The sequence below is a fragment of the Chiloscyllium plagiosum genome, unplaced genomic scaffold, assembly GCF_037043375.1.
Source record: "Chiloscyllium plagiosum isolate Xiang-an unplaced genomic scaffold, Cpla_swu_hap1 HiC_scaffold_42, whole genome shotgun sequence".
In the NCBI taxonomy this organism is placed as follows: Eukaryota; Metazoa; Chordata; class Chondrichthyes; order Orectolobiformes; family Hemiscylliidae; genus Chiloscyllium; species Chiloscyllium plagiosum.
Genome location: NW_028270180.1, coordinates 4648341 through 4670910, shown reverse-complemented (window position 1 = coordinate 4670910; position 22570 = coordinate 4648341). Strand labels below are relative to the sequence as shown.

The following is a 22570-nucleotide window of genomic DNA, read 5'->3' as shown; positions in this document are numbered from 1 at the left end:
CACATGCTCATGTGAAGGATAAACATTACAGAAATTAGTTGAACAGATTGGATGATTTCTGTGTTGTAATTGTGAGGTATTTCCAAAATCTCTGGTCAAATATCAGCATCAGTTGAAACTGTTATCAAATAAAATGTGAAAATATGTTTTACACATTTATTTCCCCAACTTTTTTCTTTTAACCATGCCAATACTAAACCATACAGCCCTCTAATACATCTTACATAAAACAAAAAGCAAGACAAATTCAACCCAGCCAATTACCACTCAATCAGTCTACTCTCTCCATCATCAGTAAAGTGGTGGAAGGGGTCATTAACAATGCTATCAAGCAGCACCTGCTCAGCAACAACCTGCTCAGTGATACCCAGTTTGGGTTTTGCCAGGGTCACTCAGCTCCTGACCTCATTACAGCCTCGGTTCTAACATGGACAAAGGAGCTGAACTCCAGAGGGGAGGGAAGAGTGACAGCCCTTGACATCAAGACCACGTTTGACCGGCATCAAGGAGTCCTGGCAAAACTGGAATCAATGGGTATCAGAGGCAAACACTCCGCTGGTTACAGCCATACCTGGCATAAAGTAAGATGGTTGTGGAGGGTCAGTCATCTCAGCTCCAGGACATCTCTGCAGGAGTTCACCAGGGTAATGTCCTAGCCCCAACAATCTTCAACTGCGTCATAAGGTCAGAAGTGGGGATGTTCACCAATGATTGCACAGTGTTCAGCATCAATCGCGACTCCTCAGATACTGAAGCAGACCATGCTCAAATGCAAGATCTATACAATATCCAGGCTTGGGCTGACAAGTGGCAAGTAACATTCATGCCACACAAATGCCAGACAATAACAATCACCAATAAGAGACACTCTAACCACTGCCCCTTGATATTCAACAGTATTACCATCTCTGAATCACCCACTATTAACATCCTCAGGGTTACCATTGACCAGAAACTCAACTGGACTCACCACATAAACACAGTGGCTACAAGAGCAAGTCAGAGACTAGGGATACTGCAGCGAGTAACTCATCCCTTGATACCCAAAGTCTATCCACCATCTACAAGACACAAGTCAGGAGTGTGATGGAGAACTCCCCACTTGCCTGGATGGGTGCAGCTCCAACAACAATCAAAAAGCTTTGACACCATCCAGGACAAAGTGACCCACTTGATTGGCACATCTACAAACATTCAATTCCTCCACCACCAGTGCTCAGCAGCAGCAGAACTTACCATCTACAAGATGCACTACAGAAATTCACCAAAGACTCTGAGACAGCACCTTCCAAACCCACAATCACTTCCATTTAGAAGGACAAGGGCAGCAGATTCCTGAGAACACCACTGCCTGCAAGTTCCCCTCCAAGCCACTCACCTTCTGACTTGGAAATATACCGCATTCCTTCACAGTCGTTGAGTCAAAATCCTGGAATTCCCTCCCTACTGGCATTGTGGGTCAACCCACAGCAAGTGGACTGCAGTGATTCAAGAAGGCAGTTCACCACCACCTTCTCAAGAGCAAATAGGGATAGACTATCAATGCTGGCCCAGCTAGCAACACCCAAGTCCCACAAATGGACAATTTTTAAAATGCATATATTCTTCAGGTAGGAGGTTGCTGACAGGATAATCTTTTACAGCAGGATCAATGCAAAATACTATCTCAACCAGAAAGGAGAATAACTTTCTTCTCCCTAGTCTGGGACTACCAAAACCATCTCCATCTCCCTTATTGTCATGCAGCTGAGCTCACCTAAGTCAGCTCAGACAAGCGGCAGAACTAGAGAACCTCCTTACCTATCTTGCTTAGTATCAATTTGACATTCACTTTTGCTAACTGAGTAATAGAGTCGTCTAACTCTATTTAAAAAAAAAATCAAGTGACAGGAAAATCATCACATTTAGAATTTTGTGTGATTAAAAGATACATTACTTCAGCAGCAAGTTGGTGCAGCAATTGGGAATATTCAAATAAATGCAGGATGAGCAAGTCTGATGCCCATTTGCATGCTCACCTTTTCTTTGAATAATCTCTGCTTTGAAAGAGCAGTTGAACATTCAGAGGAAAATTCAAGAGAAGAAAAGATCTTTCAACTCCTGGCACTGATACCTTAAATTTCCTTTCAACATATGCTGTCATACTGAGGTTTCTCAATATTTGAGCACATCATTAATATTCCAATAACAGAGCAAAATACTGCAATCTGTCTGATTAAAACACTTCTCCAGGTAGTTAGGGATGGGCAGCAAATGCAGACCTTGCTAGCGATGCTCACATCTCCTGAATGAATAAAAGAAAATAGATACAGCCACTCATGTTAAAGTATTACATAACCTGTCACATAAAAATACAGTAGGTACATTAGAAAATCACCAACAGGGTTACTGCAAAGAAGTAATTTAATCTGCTGAATAATAACATTTTCTGCTCTCTCTTATGGGAGGAGCTGTCTTCCAGAGGTCTTTCTGTGACATTAAATCAGATCACAAAAATAAATTCTGAAACAATATTCAGCCAGAGTACCAAAGCCTTCTTATTGCAGTACCAGCCAACATCTGGATTTCCTGATATTTTATTTGTTACAAAGCATAATTAAAACAGAATTAGTAACTCATTGCATTATTTAACAATAACGTTTATTGACAAGTGCATAAAGCGTTGCAATTGAATTAATCAGATTCAAAAGACAGGTCCTGAAAAGTCAGCCGACAGAGGTGAATGGGATAGGCATTCATTGTCAACAACTGCTCTGTGACCTACAACAGAATTGAAGAATTATCATTTAACATCTTTCACTGAACATCTTCATTCCACTTGTTCCTTTTCAGTTTTCCAAACATTTTGTACTCGCCAAGGTGAGGGATGCTAATAGATCACAGCACTTTCATTTTGAGCACATAATGGCTGCAACAAGAATCTCCAGGTCAGATTGAACAGTTACATGCAGATATGGGTACTGTCTATTCTGTTCTATTGCATCAGTACCTCACCTTCCCATATCAGTGATTTTCCTTGCTTGAGATTCAACATAAGCTTTGCCTTGAGAATGCTCAATTCCTTTGATCTCAGATCCTAACAGCCAACAGAGGGGATACAATTCCCTTTCACCTTAGCTGGATTTGAAACTCTGATCCTGTGGGAATACACCTAATGACCCTCCATTCCAATTTGTCCTATGAAAAATCTTAAGTATTTATCAAAGTTTTTACAAGTTGCTATCAATTTCACCTAACTAATTGAACTCTCCTATTCTGGCCAACTCGTATTTGGAAATTAAGGCAATTAGGTCAGACTTGCATGCACCCATCCACTCGTTAGTCATAGGCTAGAGAAGGATCAACTAACAGAGAGCAAATTCCTTTGACATAGGATAGGATTGCTATATACAGGAGTCACTAAATGAGATTCATATGCCATTGTTCAGTCATGACATCCTAGTAACTCATGCCTATTAGTTCATAACAGTCATTCATTTGTTCTGTTTGAATCTTATTGGACACCTTTATAAGTCACTTTGGCAGTGGATAATTTCCAGAATACAGCAACAGGACACAATGGCACCATCAACCTGAGATACATGCACATGTGTGAGAACATGAATTTAAGCTTTGTCTGGGGAGTTTGAGACTCCACTGTGTGCAAATAGGAGGTGCATACAGACAAAACATGGATCATCCTCCAAGTGCACACCTAGCCATCCAACCTCAACTCTCTGTAGGATTAGCTACTTTCAGTTACAGCTGTGATTGAACAATTACAATTGACACAAGCACCACAGGGAAGAATTTTTAAAAGATAGCTATGGTTCCCACTCCTTATCGGTAACTAGTATGAGGTGCTGGAACATGAATTGGGGTAATTTTTGTGCAACAAGTAAACATCTCCCCATTATACAGCCACTGCAAAAATGTGACAAGATTGCTGGTGGGAGCAAGTTAACAACACTCCCTCATCAACCCTCACTTTTAATGACACCCACAACAACCAAATATCAACAATGCAATCAAATGCATGAGACCAGCAGAATGACTATGGAGCATGTCCTAGGGCTGTACAGTCAGAAATAAAGCTGTCAGAGGAGGCAAAGCAATAGTAGGAAGACAAACTTGCATTTATGTAGCACCTTTCAACTGACCCAGAACTTCCAAAGCACTTTATAGGCAATCATACACTTTTGGAGTATTGTCATGGTTATAGTGTAGGAAATGTAGCAGCCAATGTGTGCACAGTAAACTTCCACAAACAGCAATTTAATAATACCCATAAGTTTGGTTTTTAGTCAAGGACACAGAATAGCTCTCCTGCTCTTCTTCAAAACACAGCCAGGGATTAACTGTGTTCAGCTGGAGTAGTTGGAGCCTGTTGAATATCTCACCTGAAGGATAACACCGCCGACACTGGAAACTCCTGCACTGGAAAGTCAACCTGCATTTGTGGTGAAGTCTCTGTCTTGAGGACCTGAACCCACAATTTTCTGACTCAGAGGCAAAAGTGCTACCCACTCAGCCACAGCAATAGTGCATGGCTTGATTGGGGTGTGTGTGGTGAAAGCAAAGGGAGTCCAGCACAACATCTCAGCCAGAAATGCATGGATTGGCACTTCCAACGACATGCTCACCCCTTCCTCTGAACAGTTAATCAAGATTACTCTCAGCATTAACTGTCTTTGTTACTTCTTTCAGCAGTCATTTAATAATTTTATGAAATGACATTCCCTTACAGGTTGACTCAATGACATACAGACCCAGAAACTACAAAATGCATAGAATTTAATTCCAGAGACCATCATTGCCTTCCGGTCATTCATCATTAATTGTCAACCAATGAATCTTCTTTATTAGGATGCTTCCTAACTGTGCAACTCCTAATGAATCTTGCAGTTGGAAGGCTGTAGGTTTCTCTTGTTCATGCAGGTAGCTTTGAGATGCTGGTGCCTGGTGACCTCTAGGAGAAAGTGAGGACTGCTTAGCAACACATTTTTAAGCCTGGTGGCCTCTGTGTAGTTCAGCCCATGATGTCCCAGGTGAGACTGCTGCACCATGTGGTGGCCTGGGCAGTCTGTCGCATTGAATGCTCTGTAATCATGAAAGGTTGACAGCATAGCAAAGGAGCATGTGTGCTGGCATCCTGAGAGAAAGCAACACATATTGCATCCAATGTGCTAAATTGTACCTGGGGTGGGCATTGGGTGATGCACTCATCAGTCTCACCGATCTGTGGGGGAGCAGACTGCAGGCGATCAGTGACTCCTTTAAAGTTGCTGCCCATTTGACCCACCAACCCTTCCAGGCTGTCTCTCTTTCTCAGAGATGGAGCCTAATGACTGCATAACAGCTTTTTTTAATGCATTCTTTTATAGGATGGGCGTTATCAGCAAGGTCAGCACTGGTTGTCCATCCCAATTGCCTTTAACTGAGTGGTTTGCTAAGTGATTGCAAAGGGCAGTTATGAGTCAACTGTTGTGGGTCTGGAGTCACATGTAAGCCAGACTGAGTAAGAACAGCATATTTCCTTCCCTAAAGGACATTGGTGAACCAGACATTGTTAACCATGAAACAGACAGTAGTTGTTAATTCCAGAATACTAATCGAATTTAAATTCCACCAGCTGTCTCTCCAGATTCCGCCTTAGCTCCAGAGCGTAGTGATGCTCACTCTCTTGTGAAGGCCTAGTTGTATGTCCCTGAGATAGCCAGTGAGAACTGATAGTGGTGATTACAATGTGAAATGACAGACAGAAAGCAGACTTCTCTATAACCCAGTGATTGTGCTGAAGCAACTTTAGCAGGCCTGCCTATACCTGCTATAACTGCCTATGTCAGGGATACAGTGTTATTTTCTTGTCTGGATCCTTGACAGTCTGTCATACCCAGTAGTGCTGGGCATGGACATCACCTCCAGTGAGCTGAATTGGTTCTCTGCTGCTGTGCCACCAGTATCTGTTGCTGATGCTCACTTTAGCCAGATCTTTCACCAGAAGCAGACCCTTTTGGTTGACTCTCTAACTCAATGCAGAGTACTAATGTCTGAGTTGGTGCCTGGGAGCATTGGAACCTGGGACGCTGCATCCAGTATCGAACTATGCTCCTCCAAGGAACATTTTGCAAGTTCCAATGCTGGGAAGATTCTAGAGGGAAAGGAAAAGCAACAAAAGTTAAGGTGGCACTGAAGGCTGGTCTTAATGGGTGACAGTAATAACAATGTTGCTGTTGTGAAGGATGTTAACTACTTGATGAGATGAATGAAGGGACACAGGGACACAAGTAATTTGTAGATACTTTGTTAAGATAGGCAGCCACTGCTGTCTTCCCTGATGTATTTTGATCAGACCACTGTTCAGCTCAAGTGAGACCCGCAGTGTTGGATCCTTCTTTTGTTCTAGAGAGAGAGAGAGAGAGAGAGAGAGAGAGAGAGAGAGAGAGAGAGAGAGAGACTGACTGTCAGTGAGCAGTTGTTGGAAAGCCAAGTGGAAATATTTAGAGTTTGTATGAGTGCTAGGGTGTGAGACGAGAATGATGGGCAGTTAAAAAAGAGCAAAGGAAGAGATGAGTACATTGGAAAGAGAAAGAGAACTGCTGCAGTTTGCTCATGTGAGTTAACTGAAGAATGTGGTGGAGGGAAGGGAGTGTGTTGCAGAAAGGGTGGTTTCTCAAAAGAGCTGGAGAGAATGAAGAGTGATACTCACCCCAGGTGCCCTTTGTGTTGGCTTTCTGTATGACATTACCATCAATCCTTATTACCTTTACAAAGAAGTATAATAAGTTACTTTTATATGTTTTCTACCTTTGATCAAAGATTGAGCATGTGGAAAATTGATACATTTTGTAGCACTTTGAATGGAATCTATGAAATGCGATAATAAAGCAGTGCCACTTAGAGGCTATGTGTATAAAATTTATGCATTAAAGATTCTTAGATACAAAGGAGTCCTTCAGTAGATTGCAAGTATGTCGCATTGTTTGCTTTCACTAACCTCAAATACAGTAGCTCAATCATCCCAAAGTAGATCCAGATATGATAAACGTGGCACATTTCTTTTCCTGAAGGATATTATTCAACTGAATAATTTTTAACATTATTCTAATAACTAAATGGCCACCATTATCATGGAATCACAGAATATTTACAGCACTGAGAGAAGCCCCTTAGTCCATGTTTGCATTGCACCCCCCACCTCCCATTTATCTCAGCACCCTTGGGCTACCCCCTCATTCCTGCTGAAGAGCTCATGCTTGAAACGTTGTCTCTCCTGCTCCTTGGATGCTGCCTGACCGGTTGTGCTTTTCCAGCACCACAGAGCTTTCGATTCTGATCTTCAGCATGTGCAGTCCTCACTTTCTCCATAAATCATCTAGCCTGATCACACTATTCAGCTTTTGGTCCATATCCCTGCAAGTTACAGCACTTGTAATATACATACCTTTTAAATGAATCTAGGATTTCTGTGTCTTTGAATCTTTTAGACAATGAGTTCCAGACCCCTACCGTCTTCAAGGCGAAAAAATCTTCCCTCACCTCTAGACTTCCTACCATTCACTTTAAAATCAATGCCATAGTCACTGACTGTTCTTCTACAAGTAAATAGGCCCTTCTTATCCACTCAAATAGACATTCTCAATTTTGTATATCTCAATCAAAACTCCCCTCAGGCAGCTCTGTTCCAAGGAGAACAACCCCAGTCTATCAAATCTTTCCTCATGGTTGCACAATTCCTGGTAACATTCTCGTAAATCTCTTCTACACCCCTTCTGGTATAATTACGTACTTTTTGCAGCGAGGTGACCAGAGCAGCCCACAGTACTCAAATTGTGGCCTGACAAATGATTTCCACACTTGCAGCTAACCACCCTGCTTTTATAATCTATACGTCAGGTAGTAACACAATTATTCCTTCCTAATCACTTTATTGATCTGTGCTCGACCTGTAAGTATCTGTGGAAGAAGATCTTCACTTGCTCTACACCTCTCAGTGTCCACCCAATAATACCTGTCTTCTTTTGCCTGGTTTGACCTCCCCAAATGCATCACCTCACACTTGAATTCCATTTGACATTTGTATGCTACCCAACTAATCCATTGTTATCTTCCTGCAATTAAGGACAATCTTCATCATCGCCTGCCAGACGACCATTTTTTGTATCATCAGCAAGCTTCATTATCATGCCCCCAACGTTTATATCCAAATTGTTAATACAGACCACAAGAGGCCAGGGGTACTAGTACTGCACCCTGTGGAACCCTACCAGAAACAGTAACTGAAAAACTGAAAGGAGAAATTTCAGCAGGAAAAATTGTTTCCCCAATATTGTTACCAAAGCATTTTTGATTTATCATCATGTCAGTCATTTAAACTGCAAAAATAATTAGATTTAGCACATGGACCATAAATTCCTCTATATGCTGATTTCTACAAGTTGGTTAACAGAATTCAATGGTTAATTAACTTAACACAGAGAGGAATGTCTATCCTTTTCAGTATCCATATATAGGGCATCAGGAATCTACCCTGGTTATTTAAAATGCTCTCAAGTATGGTTCCTGTAGCAGGTGGACATCAGTTGAGCGAAATATGCAGTAGTAGGAACTGACAACAGTACCTCTTTCTTTAATTTCCTGTAGGTTGAGTCCCCTCGGATCTTCCTGGAGAGTACATCAAGCATTTGCGGCTCGCCTCCTGACTCTCCTTGCAGGCTGGTGTCCTTTCCTTCTTTCTTCTTCCCCTTTGCCAATTGTTCCTTTGGTTCATTTTTCAGCCGGATCTCCTCCAATTGCTGCCTGATCACAAAGTATCCAATAATTGGTCAATCAGCAAGGACCCGGCACAAATGTGTTACAAATCACACATTTCAATTACCCAATGTAGTGAAAGGTGTATAATTTGGCATATTAATATCACTTTTATATATTAATTCCAAGAGTGTTATACGGATGTTGGCTATTTTTGTGGAAAATTTTCTTTTAAAAAAAAATACATTGTTCCAGAACAATGACCTAATCCAGTAGGTATCAGAGAGAGTGAGTGACTGGTATGTTAATGAAAAGATGTTTCTACAATGGTATTTATGATAGAGTAAATATATAAGGCTGAATTTATAGTTCAGAAAAATTGAAGATGAGCAGATTTGTTTTAAATTCAGTATGAAGCAGGATTTTCAGTTCATTTCTAAGACACTAATATTAAGTTTTGAAGCAAGTTTATAGTTTCTCTTCCAGAAGTTCAGAAAACAACGCAGTTCAGTGGAAGGGTTAAGTGTGAAACTTCCAAGCCAGACGAATTTGGTTAGAAATCTGAAGGTTATTGGAATTGAGAATTTTTAGTTCAGAGATTTGTGAAGATTTCACATCAGTATATTTGGAAAGGACTCATCAAACTGTCCCCATATTCCACAGGAAAGAACCTAGAAGTCAGTTAAGTGAAACCCAAATCGTTGAGATAAGGGGTGTAATTTCTCTGGACTTGAGTTCTCTGTATCAGATAGTGTTAGGAAACAGATTGAAACATTGCTTTGCTGTGTGTTTTACTATTATTCTAATTTTATATATTTAGATAGCTCTGTTTGTTGTTATTATTTCTTCTTGTGTACAATAAACATTGGTTCTGCGACTTTGAGAAGATCTGTAGCTCAGGATGAGATTCAGGTTGTAAGTTTGCCGACTGTGCTGGAAGGTTGGTTTTCAGACATTTCATCACTATGCTAGGTACCGTCATGAGTGAGGCTCTGGTGAAGCGCTGGTGTTCTGTCCCATTTTCTACATTTGCATCTTGGTCTGTTAAGGTGTGTAATATTATTTCTGTTTTTTTTTCCTCCAAGGTTGATAAATGGGGTTCAAATCGATGGGTTTATTGATGGAGTTCCAGTTTGAATGCCAGGCCTCTAGGAATTCCCATGCGGTCTCTGGATAGCCTGCCCCAGGATGGATGTGTTGTCCCAGTCGAAGTGGTGTCCTTATTCGCCTGTATGTAAGGTTACTAGTGATAGTGGGTCGTGTCGTTTAGTGGTTAGTTGGTGTTCGTGCATCCTAGCGACTAGTTTTCTGCCTGTCTATCTGATGTAGTGTTTGTTACAGTCTTTGCACGGTATTTTGTAAATGACATTAGTTTTGCTGAATGTTAGTATAGGGTCCTTTAGGTTCATCAGTACGTGTTTCAGTGTAGGTAGGTTTGTGAGCTACCATGACGGAGTAGTCGGTTGCCATTTGATGTATGGTAGTGTGGCAGAGTTTCTGGGCATGTTATGTCTTCTTGTTTGGGTTAGTTATTTAAGAATTGGTGGACTGTATTTATCAGGTACCCGGTGTTCTTGAATATGTGGTATAAGTATTTTTCTTTTGCCGCTTGTAGTTCCTCGGTGCTGCAGTGTGTTGTGACCTGTTTAAATAATGTCAATGCAGCTCTGTTTGTGGGTGTTGGGATGCTTGTTTCTGTAGTTAAGTATCTGATCACTGTGTGTTGCTTTCCTATAGACGCTGGTTTGCAGTTCTCCATTACCTGTTCATCCCACTGTGACATCTAGGAAAGTGAGTCTGTTGTTATTCTCCTCCTGATTTGTGAAATTTATGTCAGTAAGGATGTTCTCGATGATGCTGTAGGTTTCCTCTAATTTGTTCCATTTTGCGATGACAAAAGTGTCAACTACCAACTGGACCCAAAGTTTGGGTTGGATCGTGGAGAGGGCTGTTGGTTCGAGTCTCTGCATTACTGCTTCTGCTAAGCAGCCTGACATTGGTGATCCCATGGGTGTTCCGTTGATTTGTTTGTAGGTCTTGTCACTGAAAATGAAGTGAGTAGTGAAGACACATGTCTACTGGCTTTAGGATGTTGTCCTTGCTGATGAAGTTGGTGCTGTCTATTTGTATCCTTGGTTCGTCTAGTAGTGTGGTCAGTGTTCGTTTGATCAGGCTGATGTTAATTGATGTGAATAGGGCTGTTACATCAAAGGAGACCATTATTTTATCCTCTTTTATTTTGGTGTCTTTGATAATGTTCAGGAGTTTTTGCTTGGAATGGATGGAGTGGCATGAATCTTCTACCAGGTATTTCAGTTTTCGGTGGAGTTATTTTCTAATCTGTATGTTGGTGTGCTAGTGAGTGACAGTATGGGTCTGAGGGGGTCTCTGGTTTGAGTACCTTAGTTAATCTGTGGAAACGAGGTGTGTTGTTTCATTTTTCGGAGATCTGTCTTGTGAATTGCAACCCTGAAAGACAATGGACTCATGGAAGAAACCCAGCAGACAGACAGTTGCACCAACAGTAAGCAGGAAGGAGGAAGTAACACCCTTAACTCAGAGGAAAGGAAAGCCAGAGAAGGACTTAGAAAAGACAGAAACATGGTAATCCTACCTGCAGACAAAAAGTGCATTACCGTCATCCTAAAGACAACACAGGACATTGAAAGGGTGAACTCACTGCGCAGACATACTGACACTTAACAGGTGGCAATGGACCAGACTCCACAGCTAGAAAACCGTATCACAGCATCATTGAAGAAGCTTCACAAATCATGCCAAATTAATAAAACAGATCTCCAAAATATGAAACAGATCCACGATCCAACCCAAACTTTGGGTCCGGTGGGTGGATGACACCTTTGTCATCACAAAACGGACCAAATTAGAGGAAACCTACAACATCATCAACAACATCCTTACTGACATAAATTTCATAAAAGAGATGGGGAACAACAACAGACTCCCCTTCTTCGATGTCACACAGACGAACAGGTAATGGAGAACTGCAGACTAGCATCTACAGGAAAGCAACACACAGTGACTAGATATTTAACTACAGAAGCAATCATCCCAATGCCCACAAACAGAGCTGCATTAGGACATTAAATAAATGGGCCACAACACACTGCAGCACCCAGGAACTATGAGCAGCAGAAGAAAAATATTTATACAGTGTACTCAAGAACACCGGGTATCCGATAAACACAGTCCACCAATTCTTAAACAACAAACCAAACAAGTGGACACAACATGCCCAGAAACTCTAGCTACATTACCATACATCAAAGACATCTCGGAAAATGACAACTAGACTACTCCGACCCCTTGGCATCATGGTAGCTCACAAACTTACCAACACACGGAAACAGGTACTGATGAACCTGAAGGACCCTATACCAACAAACAGCAAAACTAATGTCATTTTATAAAATACCCTGTAAAGACTGTAAGAAACACTACAGTGGACAGAAGGGCAGAAAACTAGCCACTAGGATACACGAACACCAACTAGCCACCAAAAGACATGACCCAATACCACCAGTTTCCTTACATACAGGCAAAGGAGGAGACCACTGAGTTGAACAACACATCCACCCTAGGACAGGCTAAACAGAGACACGCACGGGAATTCCTAGAGGCTTGGCATTCAAACTGGAACTCCATCAATAAACACATCGATTTGGTCCCCATTTACCAACCTTGGAGTAGAACAACTGGAAATAATATCGCCCACCTTAACAGACCAAGACAGATAAATAGAAAGCAGGACAGAACACCAGCGCTTCACTGGAGGCTCACTGATGATGTTACCTAGCATGGTGATGAAATGTCTGAAACCAAACCTTTTAGCGCAGTGAGCAAACTTACAACCTAAACATTGGTACTGTTAAAGAAAACCTGCAGCATTATGATTGGCTTGGTGATCAATCATGGTAACTAATGAAACAAATAAAAAATTGATCTATCAAGCTAGGTTTCATTCTAGGATTTAACTTGTCCAGGAGCATCACCAACTGATAACAGAACATCCTCTACCTATGAAGACCTTTCCAGTTAATTACAACTAGTATAATTCAAGGTGAGAACTGACCTCCATATTTGTGGATTATGAGCTGAGAAAAATACAGAGTAGGGTTTGCAGCTCCTGACTGCTTCTTCATGATAGTGTCAGCATGGACATTCTGCAATGACAGCCTGTGCTCAATGGCACTACTTTCACATCAGAAAGCTTGCTGATACATACGTATGGATGAAAAATTCTACAGACATGATCTCAGCAAGAAAATGATGTCAGTGGAACCAGACTGCAGGATACATCGCACCATCAGAAAATTGAAACAAAGGAGACTGTCAAGCAGTCTCACCAAGCATTTCCTCGAAGTAATAATATACTTTACTTTTGTATAAATGTCTAGGTATGATGAGGGAATTGAGCCATTTCTGTAAAACAGATGGATGCAATGTTATAAAACAATGCGATAGGGGCTTTGCTAAGCAGGGCTGTTCAGTGGTAAAGGAACCGGATGTTACTGTCCATTATTCATTGAAGGTCAACAGTCAATGCTGTGTGAATACTGTAAAAGCAAGTATAGGAGTGTTAATGTGGGTTGACAGGACAATTAAATATGAGACAGGAAATACTATCAGTATCTTTACCATGACTATTAATCAATGCATATTAATGGCAATCAAGAGGCCTCTCCTAGGTCATAAAAGTCCCTTCAACAGGTTGCCTATAATCCATACCTGGCACATTCTTCCCTTGCTCTGGAAGCGATTGTTTCTTGAAAGAGTGATCCACTTTGTTTAAAGAAATTGTCATATTTTTCAGAGTTGGATTTTGGGTAAATCCGCTGGAATCCTCCCAGATGTTCCTTTTCATATTTTTCTGCCTGCTGAAGCCAGGCTAACTGGTGGTTTTCATATTGCTCCCGTCTGTGGAAGTAACAGACTTAAAATCAAGGGAGGGTTAATCAGCTATTTTAGCATCATCACTTAAATTACCAATAATCGCTTGATAGTAAACGACTTAAATAATGCTGACCAAAAAAAGAGAGATATATTGGGGAAGTTTTTCCATCTTGTAGTCATCAGGACAGAATCACAAGATTGCCAAAACTGAAAGGGAACAGTAATTTATTCTGCATGAGAAGAGAGTGCTTATTAATGGCAAGTTGGAGGAAGTTCTACATGTGAATAAAGGTAGCTTCTAGTATAGGTAAACGGATAATGTTGAACTGGCTGTCAGTGTAGCTTTTAGCACAAATCAGGATTATTTAACAAGTATTGCCTTAATTATGGAATCACATCTAATGTTGGACACAGCTCTCTGAGTTTTGCAACTAGATGTTGGTTGAGTCAATAATCTGCCTATTGTGAACAGCTAAAGGGATGTGCTATTTGATACAATCCACCAGTTGTTAGGATATACAACTCACTGTCACACCAACACGGGTGACTTTTCACTGGCCTCAAAAGTGGCATCACAAATTGTTCAGCTCTATCAAGGCACTAATGTTTCCAGAAGATAGTCGGCCATACCCTTCTCAACAATAACAATAGCAGCCTGGTCAAAAAGTTAGGTTTTAATACTATTTGCAAGACGGAAAGTCACTTTCAGTGGAGAATTCCAGGACTTCGAGCCCAGGCAGCAGAAAGCATGACCACCAAAGATGGGACAAACCAACCAACTCGCACACCTACCTGGACTACACCTCCTCCCACCCTACCTTCTGTAAAAATGCTATCCCTTACTCCCAAATCCTCTGCCTCTTCCGCATTTGCTCCCAGGAGGACCAATTCCACCACAGAACATCCCAGATGGCCTCCTTCTTCAAGGACCACAACTTCCCCTCCCATGTGGTCAACAATGCCCTCCAGCACATCTCCTCCACTTCCCACACCTCTGCCCTTGAACAACACCCCTCCAATCACAACAAAGACAGAACCCCCCGGTCCTCATCTTCCACCCCATCAACCTCTGGATACAACACATCATCCTCCACCATTTCCACCACCTACAAACGGACCCCACTACCGGGGATATATTTCGTCCCCCACCTCTATCTGCAGTCCACAGAGACCATTCCTTCCACGACTCCCTTGTTAGGTCCACGCCCCCCACCAACCCAACCTCCACTCCCAGCACCTTCGCCAGCCACCGCAAGTAGTGCAAAACCTGCACCCACACCTTCCCTCTCGCGTCCATCCAAGGCCCCAAAGAATCCTTCCACATCAGACAGAGATTTACCTGTACTTCCACACATATCATCTATTGTGTCTATTGCTCTCGATGTGGTCTCCTTTATATTGGGGAGACTTGCAGAGCATTTCAGAGAACATCTCTGGGACACATGCACTAAACAACCCCACTGCCTTGAGGCCGAACACTTTAACTCACCTCCCACTCCGCCAAGTATATGCAAGTCCTGGGCCTCCTCCATTGCCAAACCCTAACCACCTGATGCCTGGAGGAAGGACGCTTCATCTTCTGCCTTGGGAGCCTCAAACCACACAGGGTCATTATGGATTTGACTAGTTTCTTCATTTCCCTCCGTCCACCTTATCCCAGATCCAACTCTGCACCGCCTTCTTGAATTATCCTATTTGTCCATTTTCCTTCCCACTGTCACAAAGCTGGTTCCTTCCTAAAAGCTGTTCCTTTTCTCAATGATACTGTGTCCTTGATTTTTTCCGGAGTTGTCGTAAACGGGCCGGGCTCTGATTAGACTAGTCTGGTACAGGGGATGGAAAGGATTTTGAGAGGCCTTTTGTTTATATGTAAACAGATGAGACTTAAGGCCAAAGTGGTCATGTTTTAGAAGTGACCTGTATAATGGAAGGGGAATGGTCAGCTCTCTAGCTGAGCAGTTTAGTCCAGAACTAGTTGGGAGTTCAACAGTGAGTTGTGTGGAAACAGGATCTTTCTCTCCTTCTGTCCTTCTAACTTCAACCTGTAAGCATTTGTTCCCTTTATACTGTATTTTAAAGGGGTTTCGCTTAGTGGGACAGTTGTGTATATTCGGAACCGCATAGTTAAGTCTAGTTTGGATAGACTGAGTTCTGTAGAAGTTCTTTATTCTGTTCTTTGTGTTTCATTGCATAATTTTGTGAATAAATTTTTGTCTGTTTTAAACCTGGTAGTCAACCTCACGAACTTACTCCAGGTAATTTTCACTGTACACTTACCGAAACAAATTGCAAAGTTGCCTGCTTAAGAATGTTTGGAGTGGTTTGGCCGAGACCATAACACCACCTATCCGCTCCAGCCTCCTCTCCGATTTATCACCATTACCCCCACCTTCCTCTACCTATCACATTGCCAAGTACCTTCCCCCAGCCCCACTCCCTCCCCATTTATCTCTCAGCCCCTTTGGGCCACCCCCTCATTCCTGAGGAAGAGCTCATGCTCGAAACGTTGACTCTCCTGTTCCTTGGATGCTGCCTGACTGGATGCGCATTTCCATCACCATACTTTTCGACAAAGGAAGTCCAGCACTGTAAAATGTACCATGGGGCATCACTATGTCTACCTTAATTCGCGAGTTGTCTGGCGGTTCCACAAGCGCTCCTGCACTCTGCGTCTCTCCTCTTCTGCTGCCTTTTGCTTGTCACTTGCTCCAAGATTTATCAGACAAATAGTATCATACAGCAAGTTGTCTTTCACCTCTCGGTCTAGCTTGGAATCTGTAGTGAAACTGGGGGAATGGTTCACCTGGAACAAAAATGTAGGATGTGACACAATCTGTTCGTTATTCAAATATTTTTAAAAATTACAAAACCATACGTAGATTCTAATATTTATTGGTTAAGGGAACGTTATCTTGCATTATAGGGAAATTGACCGCCTGGTGTGACAAGCAGCTAAATAAACAAAACTTGATTGATATTTATCATGCAATAAATTAATTGATCTGATGAAAAGCAGTGAATGAAGAACTGCACTTGGCTCCAATGCCTCTAACATTACCAAATAAATTAATTATAGTTCTTGCACCTGATAAAATAGAGGGACTCTGATGTGAATGAAAGCCAGAAGCTGAACTGCACTTCAGCAGCAGATCAGAGGCTCGGCAGTCTATGGGGAAGAGCTTACCCTAGACCTTTTCAAAACCCCGCCATAATTTACAAGGCTAGAATCGGGAGTGGGAGGGAATACTTGTCAGTGGTCTTGGTGGGTATAGCTGCAATAGCAGTTAAGAGGCTCCACACCATTCAGGACAGAGTAATTTTGATGTTTTGTCCATGTCACAAGGTTCAATAGCTTTCTCAGTCTCCCCCATTGTGGCTGCAGTGTACATGGCCTAAAGGATACACAGTAGCAAACTGCCAAGGTTATTTTGATAACATCACCCTGTTAACATTGTAGAACAGTTCAGACACTCTCTCTGTCTTAATCGCAAATCTAGGTATCCTTAGCTGTCAGCTTTGTCCAATGAGCAGGTAGTATCATCACAGAATCAAAGGGTTGTGGATTTCTCACCCCAGATACTTCAGCATATAATCCAGGTAGTTCTTGCAGGGCAGTATTAAAAGATGCTGCACTATCGGAGGTGCTTGCCTTCAGATGCAACATTTCGCTGAGGTTCCACAAGGTAGTTTTAGTTATTGCTAATAGATCTTTGTCACGCATTGAAGTCGTCCAGAGTAGCCCCAACATCCTCAAAGCAAATTAACTGGTGACTCATTTCATTTGTTCTTTGCATGCCCCATACAAATCACCTGTGTTTTTTTAAACTCACAACAATAGCATACTTCAGAAATAATTAACTGCTTATGAACTACTTTGGGATATCTAACGAATGTGATTAAATCCTTTATAAAGGCAAGTTCTTTCTTCCATTATCAGTTTCCTGAGCTCGGTATTTAGCTTTCTGATACCAAAGTACCTTGTTCAAAGTTTCACCCACCTCCAAGAGCCACGGCTTCAAATTGCGATCCATTAGGATATCAAATCCTAATATCTCAAAGCAGGCACTTCCAAAGAGGCGACTGGAGAAACAAGTCCGATAATTATGTTTTAGGATCGGATAGGCTGAAACTAGAGTCTTAATGATGACATCTTCAATGTCTGCCCAAACCTTTGTTATGTCATGTCCACGCTGCTCTAACCATTTGTTGAATGAGGACAGTTTTCTGCATGAAACAAAACAGAGGATAAATGGACTAACACAAAGATATATAGATACTTTATTAGTTTTAATTAATACATCAGACATAATGTTTCTGAGCTGTTGCCCAGGCAAGAATCCAGTGTTGTGTGTTAGCGAATGTTCAATTTTAACTTCTATCCTGATACAATGGACTAAATCAACACTGCAACATCTGCATCTATTGAATATTTTCAAGATTTTACATTGAACAATGAGCAGGTCCTATCATTGAAAGCCAGTTGAAAATGGTGGGGCTTCAGTCACTGGCACCTTTGAAATGGGAACACTGTCTGACTAGCACAACTGGCTTTGGTTACTGGAAATGCTGGCTGAAAATAATGACTATGGCACCAGATTTATGATAAAAGTAGAGCTCCTTTCAGATTGCAAAGGCTTTGAATTTAAGTATCAAGGGTTCTTACAAACCAGCCAGCTGTGCAATGACGCTTGGACCAATACATTCCAATCTAGTGAATGACATCAGTTATGGAGACAGATGAGAGAAACAACAGATGTCCATCATAGAGTGGAGATGGCTAAAGGGAGAATTGATAAGAGATATTCAAAATCATTACGGTCTTTGACAGCGTAAATGAGGAGCAAATAATTCCAGTGGCATGAGAATCACAAACTAGTTCACAGCCTTAAGAAAATTGGCAAAAGAACCAGATGCGGCAAAAATACCTTTTTTTGTAACACAGCAAGTTATGAAATGGAATGCACTGCCTGAAAGAGTGGTGGATTGAAAGGTCATTCACTGGATCAAATGTGTGGATTCAAAAAGGAAATGGATGAAAAATTTTAAAAATATTGTAGGATTATCCGGAAAGAGTACAGGAGTGGGGTTAATTGGGTACTTCTTTTGAACAGGCAGCACAGGTGTGTTAGGTCAAATGCCCTCCTTCTGTGTTGCATAATTCTCAGAGTGGTCAAACAATACCTTAACCCATCATCATCAGGACAACATTGCTAGGACCTTTATGAAATATTTGCTGCATAATGTGACAAAAGATTGTAGGTTTACTGCTAGATTTTTCCTTCCAACTTGTTAAATGTACCTTTTGCTGCTCCCGTCCCCATCTCTGACAAAGTTCTTGCTGTGCTTGTTGATGGCATAGTTTGTCAAGTGCATGCAGATGTCATCCTGTCATTAACAAATAAAATACTTCAATGGTTTGGGACAGGGGTGATGTAAACTCCACCACAGTTTCGCCTCGCCTCGCTACTCCTCTGCCCCATCATGTAGCTTTCTCCAGGACTATAACTCTCCAAGACCTCCTTACTCCCCAATTATGATCCCTTGCAAATCCCTGCTTTTCATCCATTTCCCATTAGTGGCCTTTCAGTTACCTGGGTCCTAAGTTCTGGAATCCCCTTACCCAAACTCTCTGCCTCTCTCCTGCTTTAAGGTTCTTCAGTAAAAAAATTACCTATTTCTCAAAGCTTTTGAATACCTGTTACAATAACCTATAGATTGTATGTTAGATTTTGACTGATAATGCTCCCATGAAGCATCTTAGGACATTTCATTATATAAAAGGGACTATATAATTGCAAGTTGTTTTTTTTTTAAAAAATGTTTTCAAGGCCAGCATTTGTTGCGCATTCTTAACAGACCTTGAACTGAATGGCTTGCTAGGCCATTTCAGAGGGCAGTTAAAAGTCAACCACATCGCACGTAGGCTAAACTCTATAAGGATAGCAGATTTCCTTCCCAAAAAGACGCAAATGAATCAGATAGGTTTTTACAACAGTCAATGATAGTTGTCATGGCTATCATCTGAGACTAGTTTTATATTTCAGATTTATTAATTGCATTTAAATTTCACTGGCTGCCATGGTGGAATTTGAACCTATATCCCCAGAGCATTAGCCTGGGCCTCTGGATTTTCTAGGTTGATGGAATTATGACAATGCCACCATCTTCCCAGTTAATTCAGGGACGCATGCCTTAAAGGCAGCTATTGTATACAGATAACATCAGTCTTAATAGATCAATGATTCAGATCTGAGCTGCATTAGCTCATGAAGGCCCATTGGTTATCCCCAGAAACTTGACAGTTTTAACGTAAATCACTGCCCTACCAACATCAAGCCTAAAGATTTCATGTCATGAGGGCAGGATATATTACTCACTCTGCAGAGACATGGAATTAAAATTGAATATGTTACTAAAAACTGCAGTAATTTGCATTAGACACCCTCAGTGGGTATATGCACTGTTACATGTGATCCTCAGCCAAACAAAATGTAAGGTATCAAGTTTGACAGCTGATTGGTTTCGAGTTAGATGATCTCAGATGGAAAAACAATTTTATTGGCCCTTGGACTGAGGAGGGAAATAATTCAGGCAAGACTTCCTGCTGCAACTGGTTACATAAATATTGGGTGCAGATGAAGAACAAATCCTAACTAATCAAGAGTTTGTCCTTGTGGGCCATACCTGCATAGAATTAGAGGCCACATGTAACATTTGAAACTTTGTTTCCATTAATCCACATGGAATATTGACAGTTTAAGTGAATGAGTAAATAAAATGGCAGATGGGGTGTAATGTGGTAAAGTATGAGGTTTTCCACTTTGGCAGGAATAATAGAAAAGGCAAGAAAGCAGAGTTAAGATCACAGTTAGATCAATCATGATGGTAATTAACTGGTAGAGCAAACTCAAAGAGCCAAATGGCCTACTCTTGCTCTTACGTCTAATGTTCTTATGTCTCAAGATGCTGATATTAACAGATTTTGGTGTCTTGCTGTGGGATTAATTCACCAATATGGCAATAATGCTAAGAACAGGACTTTGTCATTCCAAATTTATTATTCCATGTGGTCCATAGCTTAGTTCTGGCATTTTAGCCATTACTGACAAATGAAGGATGATCACTGAGTGAGGAAGTGAGAAGTGGGTGGGTAGCTGGCATTTGTGGGACATTACCCAACAAGAGTCAGCAGCTTTAAAATAGGTTGGGAGCAAAGGGATAAGAGAAAAAAAAAAGAACAGGCTTCTCTGTTCCCTTACCATGATGACAGCCATGTCTCAGTGGTATCATTTGAGTCAGAAGATTGTGACTTTGAGCCTCAGTCCAGTGAGATGAGCACAGAATCCAGTGTAGCATTGAAGGAATGTTGCATGATCTGATGTGCCATCTTTCAGGTGAGACAGTTGCCCTCCCGGATGGGTAAAGAAGATTCCATGTCACTATTTTAAAGCAAACCAGCAATCTCCTTGGCTAATTACTATTTCTCGACCAACATTAAAAACCAAACACTGCATTCATCATTGCAGAGTTTTCGGTTGGAGCTTGCTGTGCATTTCTAAACTGCCAAGTGGCTACACTTCAAAAAACATTTAACTGACTGCAAAGCACTTTGGTATATTTTGAAGTTATGAAAGGTGATATATAAAAGTGCAAGTCCATTTTTCTTCAAAACAAAAAAAAGAACTGCAGATGCTGGAAATCTGAAACAAAAACAGAACTTGCTGGAAAATCTCAGCAGGTCTGGCAGCATCTGTAAAAGGAGGTCAGAGTTAACCTTTTGGGTCCAGTGACCCTTCTGAAGAAAACAACTGAAGCTCTGAAGGGTCACTGGACTCAAAACATTGACTGCTTTCTCATCACAGATGCTGCCAGACCTGTTGCATTTCTCTAGTAACTTCTGTTTTTGTTTCTATCTTTCTCACAACTATGTTAGTTTACTGTGAAAAAAGGGTCTGCTGCACATCCAGAAGCTGCAGATGACAGAAATGATTTCAGTGTGCTCAGTAATAACAATAATCTCATGATAACACAGGAAGGAACATTACCAAGTTACTGTGTGAAGGTTCATTGTACTTGCTGGTTGCAAACCTTGCCAGTCCCTCTTTGTAAATATAGATTCGAAAGGGATCGCAGGATGTAACCAAGACGTAGATACGGAGGTCAAATTTGAAGCCATCTATGAGGAAAGGCTTTAAAACAACATTAAAGTTACATTAGGCAAGCTGTATGATACTTGTCATACATCAAACACCATCTTCATGCTATCTTGCATAGGTACAGAGCAATCCAATTAAGCTGCTCAGAAAAGACAGTCTGATAGCAAGGATTAGTCTGTGCAAATCTAGTGGCCTTGCTCTAAAAGGGGGGGGGATGAGGGAGAAGGCAAGGGGATAGACAACCAACAAAAATGACTGCAAGTATGAGGTACCGAGAAGGACAGGATAAAATTTCGAATAGAGTAAGCTGGCTGGGGAGAAGGGGCACAAAGGTTTCAGCATATTCAGAACAGGCAGAATCACTGAAGATATAGGACAGGAGAAAGTAACACTACTGTGCCAGAGTTGGTGGCAGGCATGCAATGGAGAGACAATACTACAGTGATAATTTCATTGGATTAATAATCCAGAACAATTACCTTCTCAGGACACACATCCACTCCAAGGTTCCACGTATGCCATCAGCATCAGTATGCCAATCATGGCATTGACTTCCAGTTCCAAAAGTCAGTGCCACGCGTGGACCTTGGAGGACCATGCAGCCAGAAAGAAAATGAGAGGGTCTCTGGGCCAGAGGTCCACATTAATGTTCTGGAGGCACAAATTTGAATCCCAACTCAGCCATTAAGTCATAAATTGCTTACTAATTCTGGGATTCAAAATTAATCTCAGTGGATGACCATCAGTTATTGTAAAAGAAATCACTAATC

General features: G+C 41.4%; 1 protein-coding gene across 2 annotated transcripts in view; it reads right to left on the bottom strand.

Moving 5' to 3' along the window:
* Positions 1–22570, bottom strand: part of LOC122542565 (tubulin polyglutamylase ttll6-like) — a 56367-nt gene that overhangs the window by 14406 nt on the left and 19391 nt on the right. For both annotated transcript variants that reach the window (XM_043680456.2, XM_043680461.2), the window contains 6 exons: positions 21690–21833; positions 18944–19029; positions 17643–17868; positions 16266–16447; positions 13480–13668; positions 8601–8778 (listed from right to left, as the gene is read on the bottom strand). In XM_043680456.2, the coding sequence (XP_043536391.1) occupies positions 8601–8778; positions 13480–13668; positions 16266–16447; positions 17643–17868; positions 18944–19029; positions 21690–21833 (1005 nt within the window). The remainder of the gene's footprint in view (positions 1–8600; positions 8779–13479; positions 13669–16265; positions 16448–17642; positions 17869–18943; positions 19030–21689; positions 21834–22570) is intronic.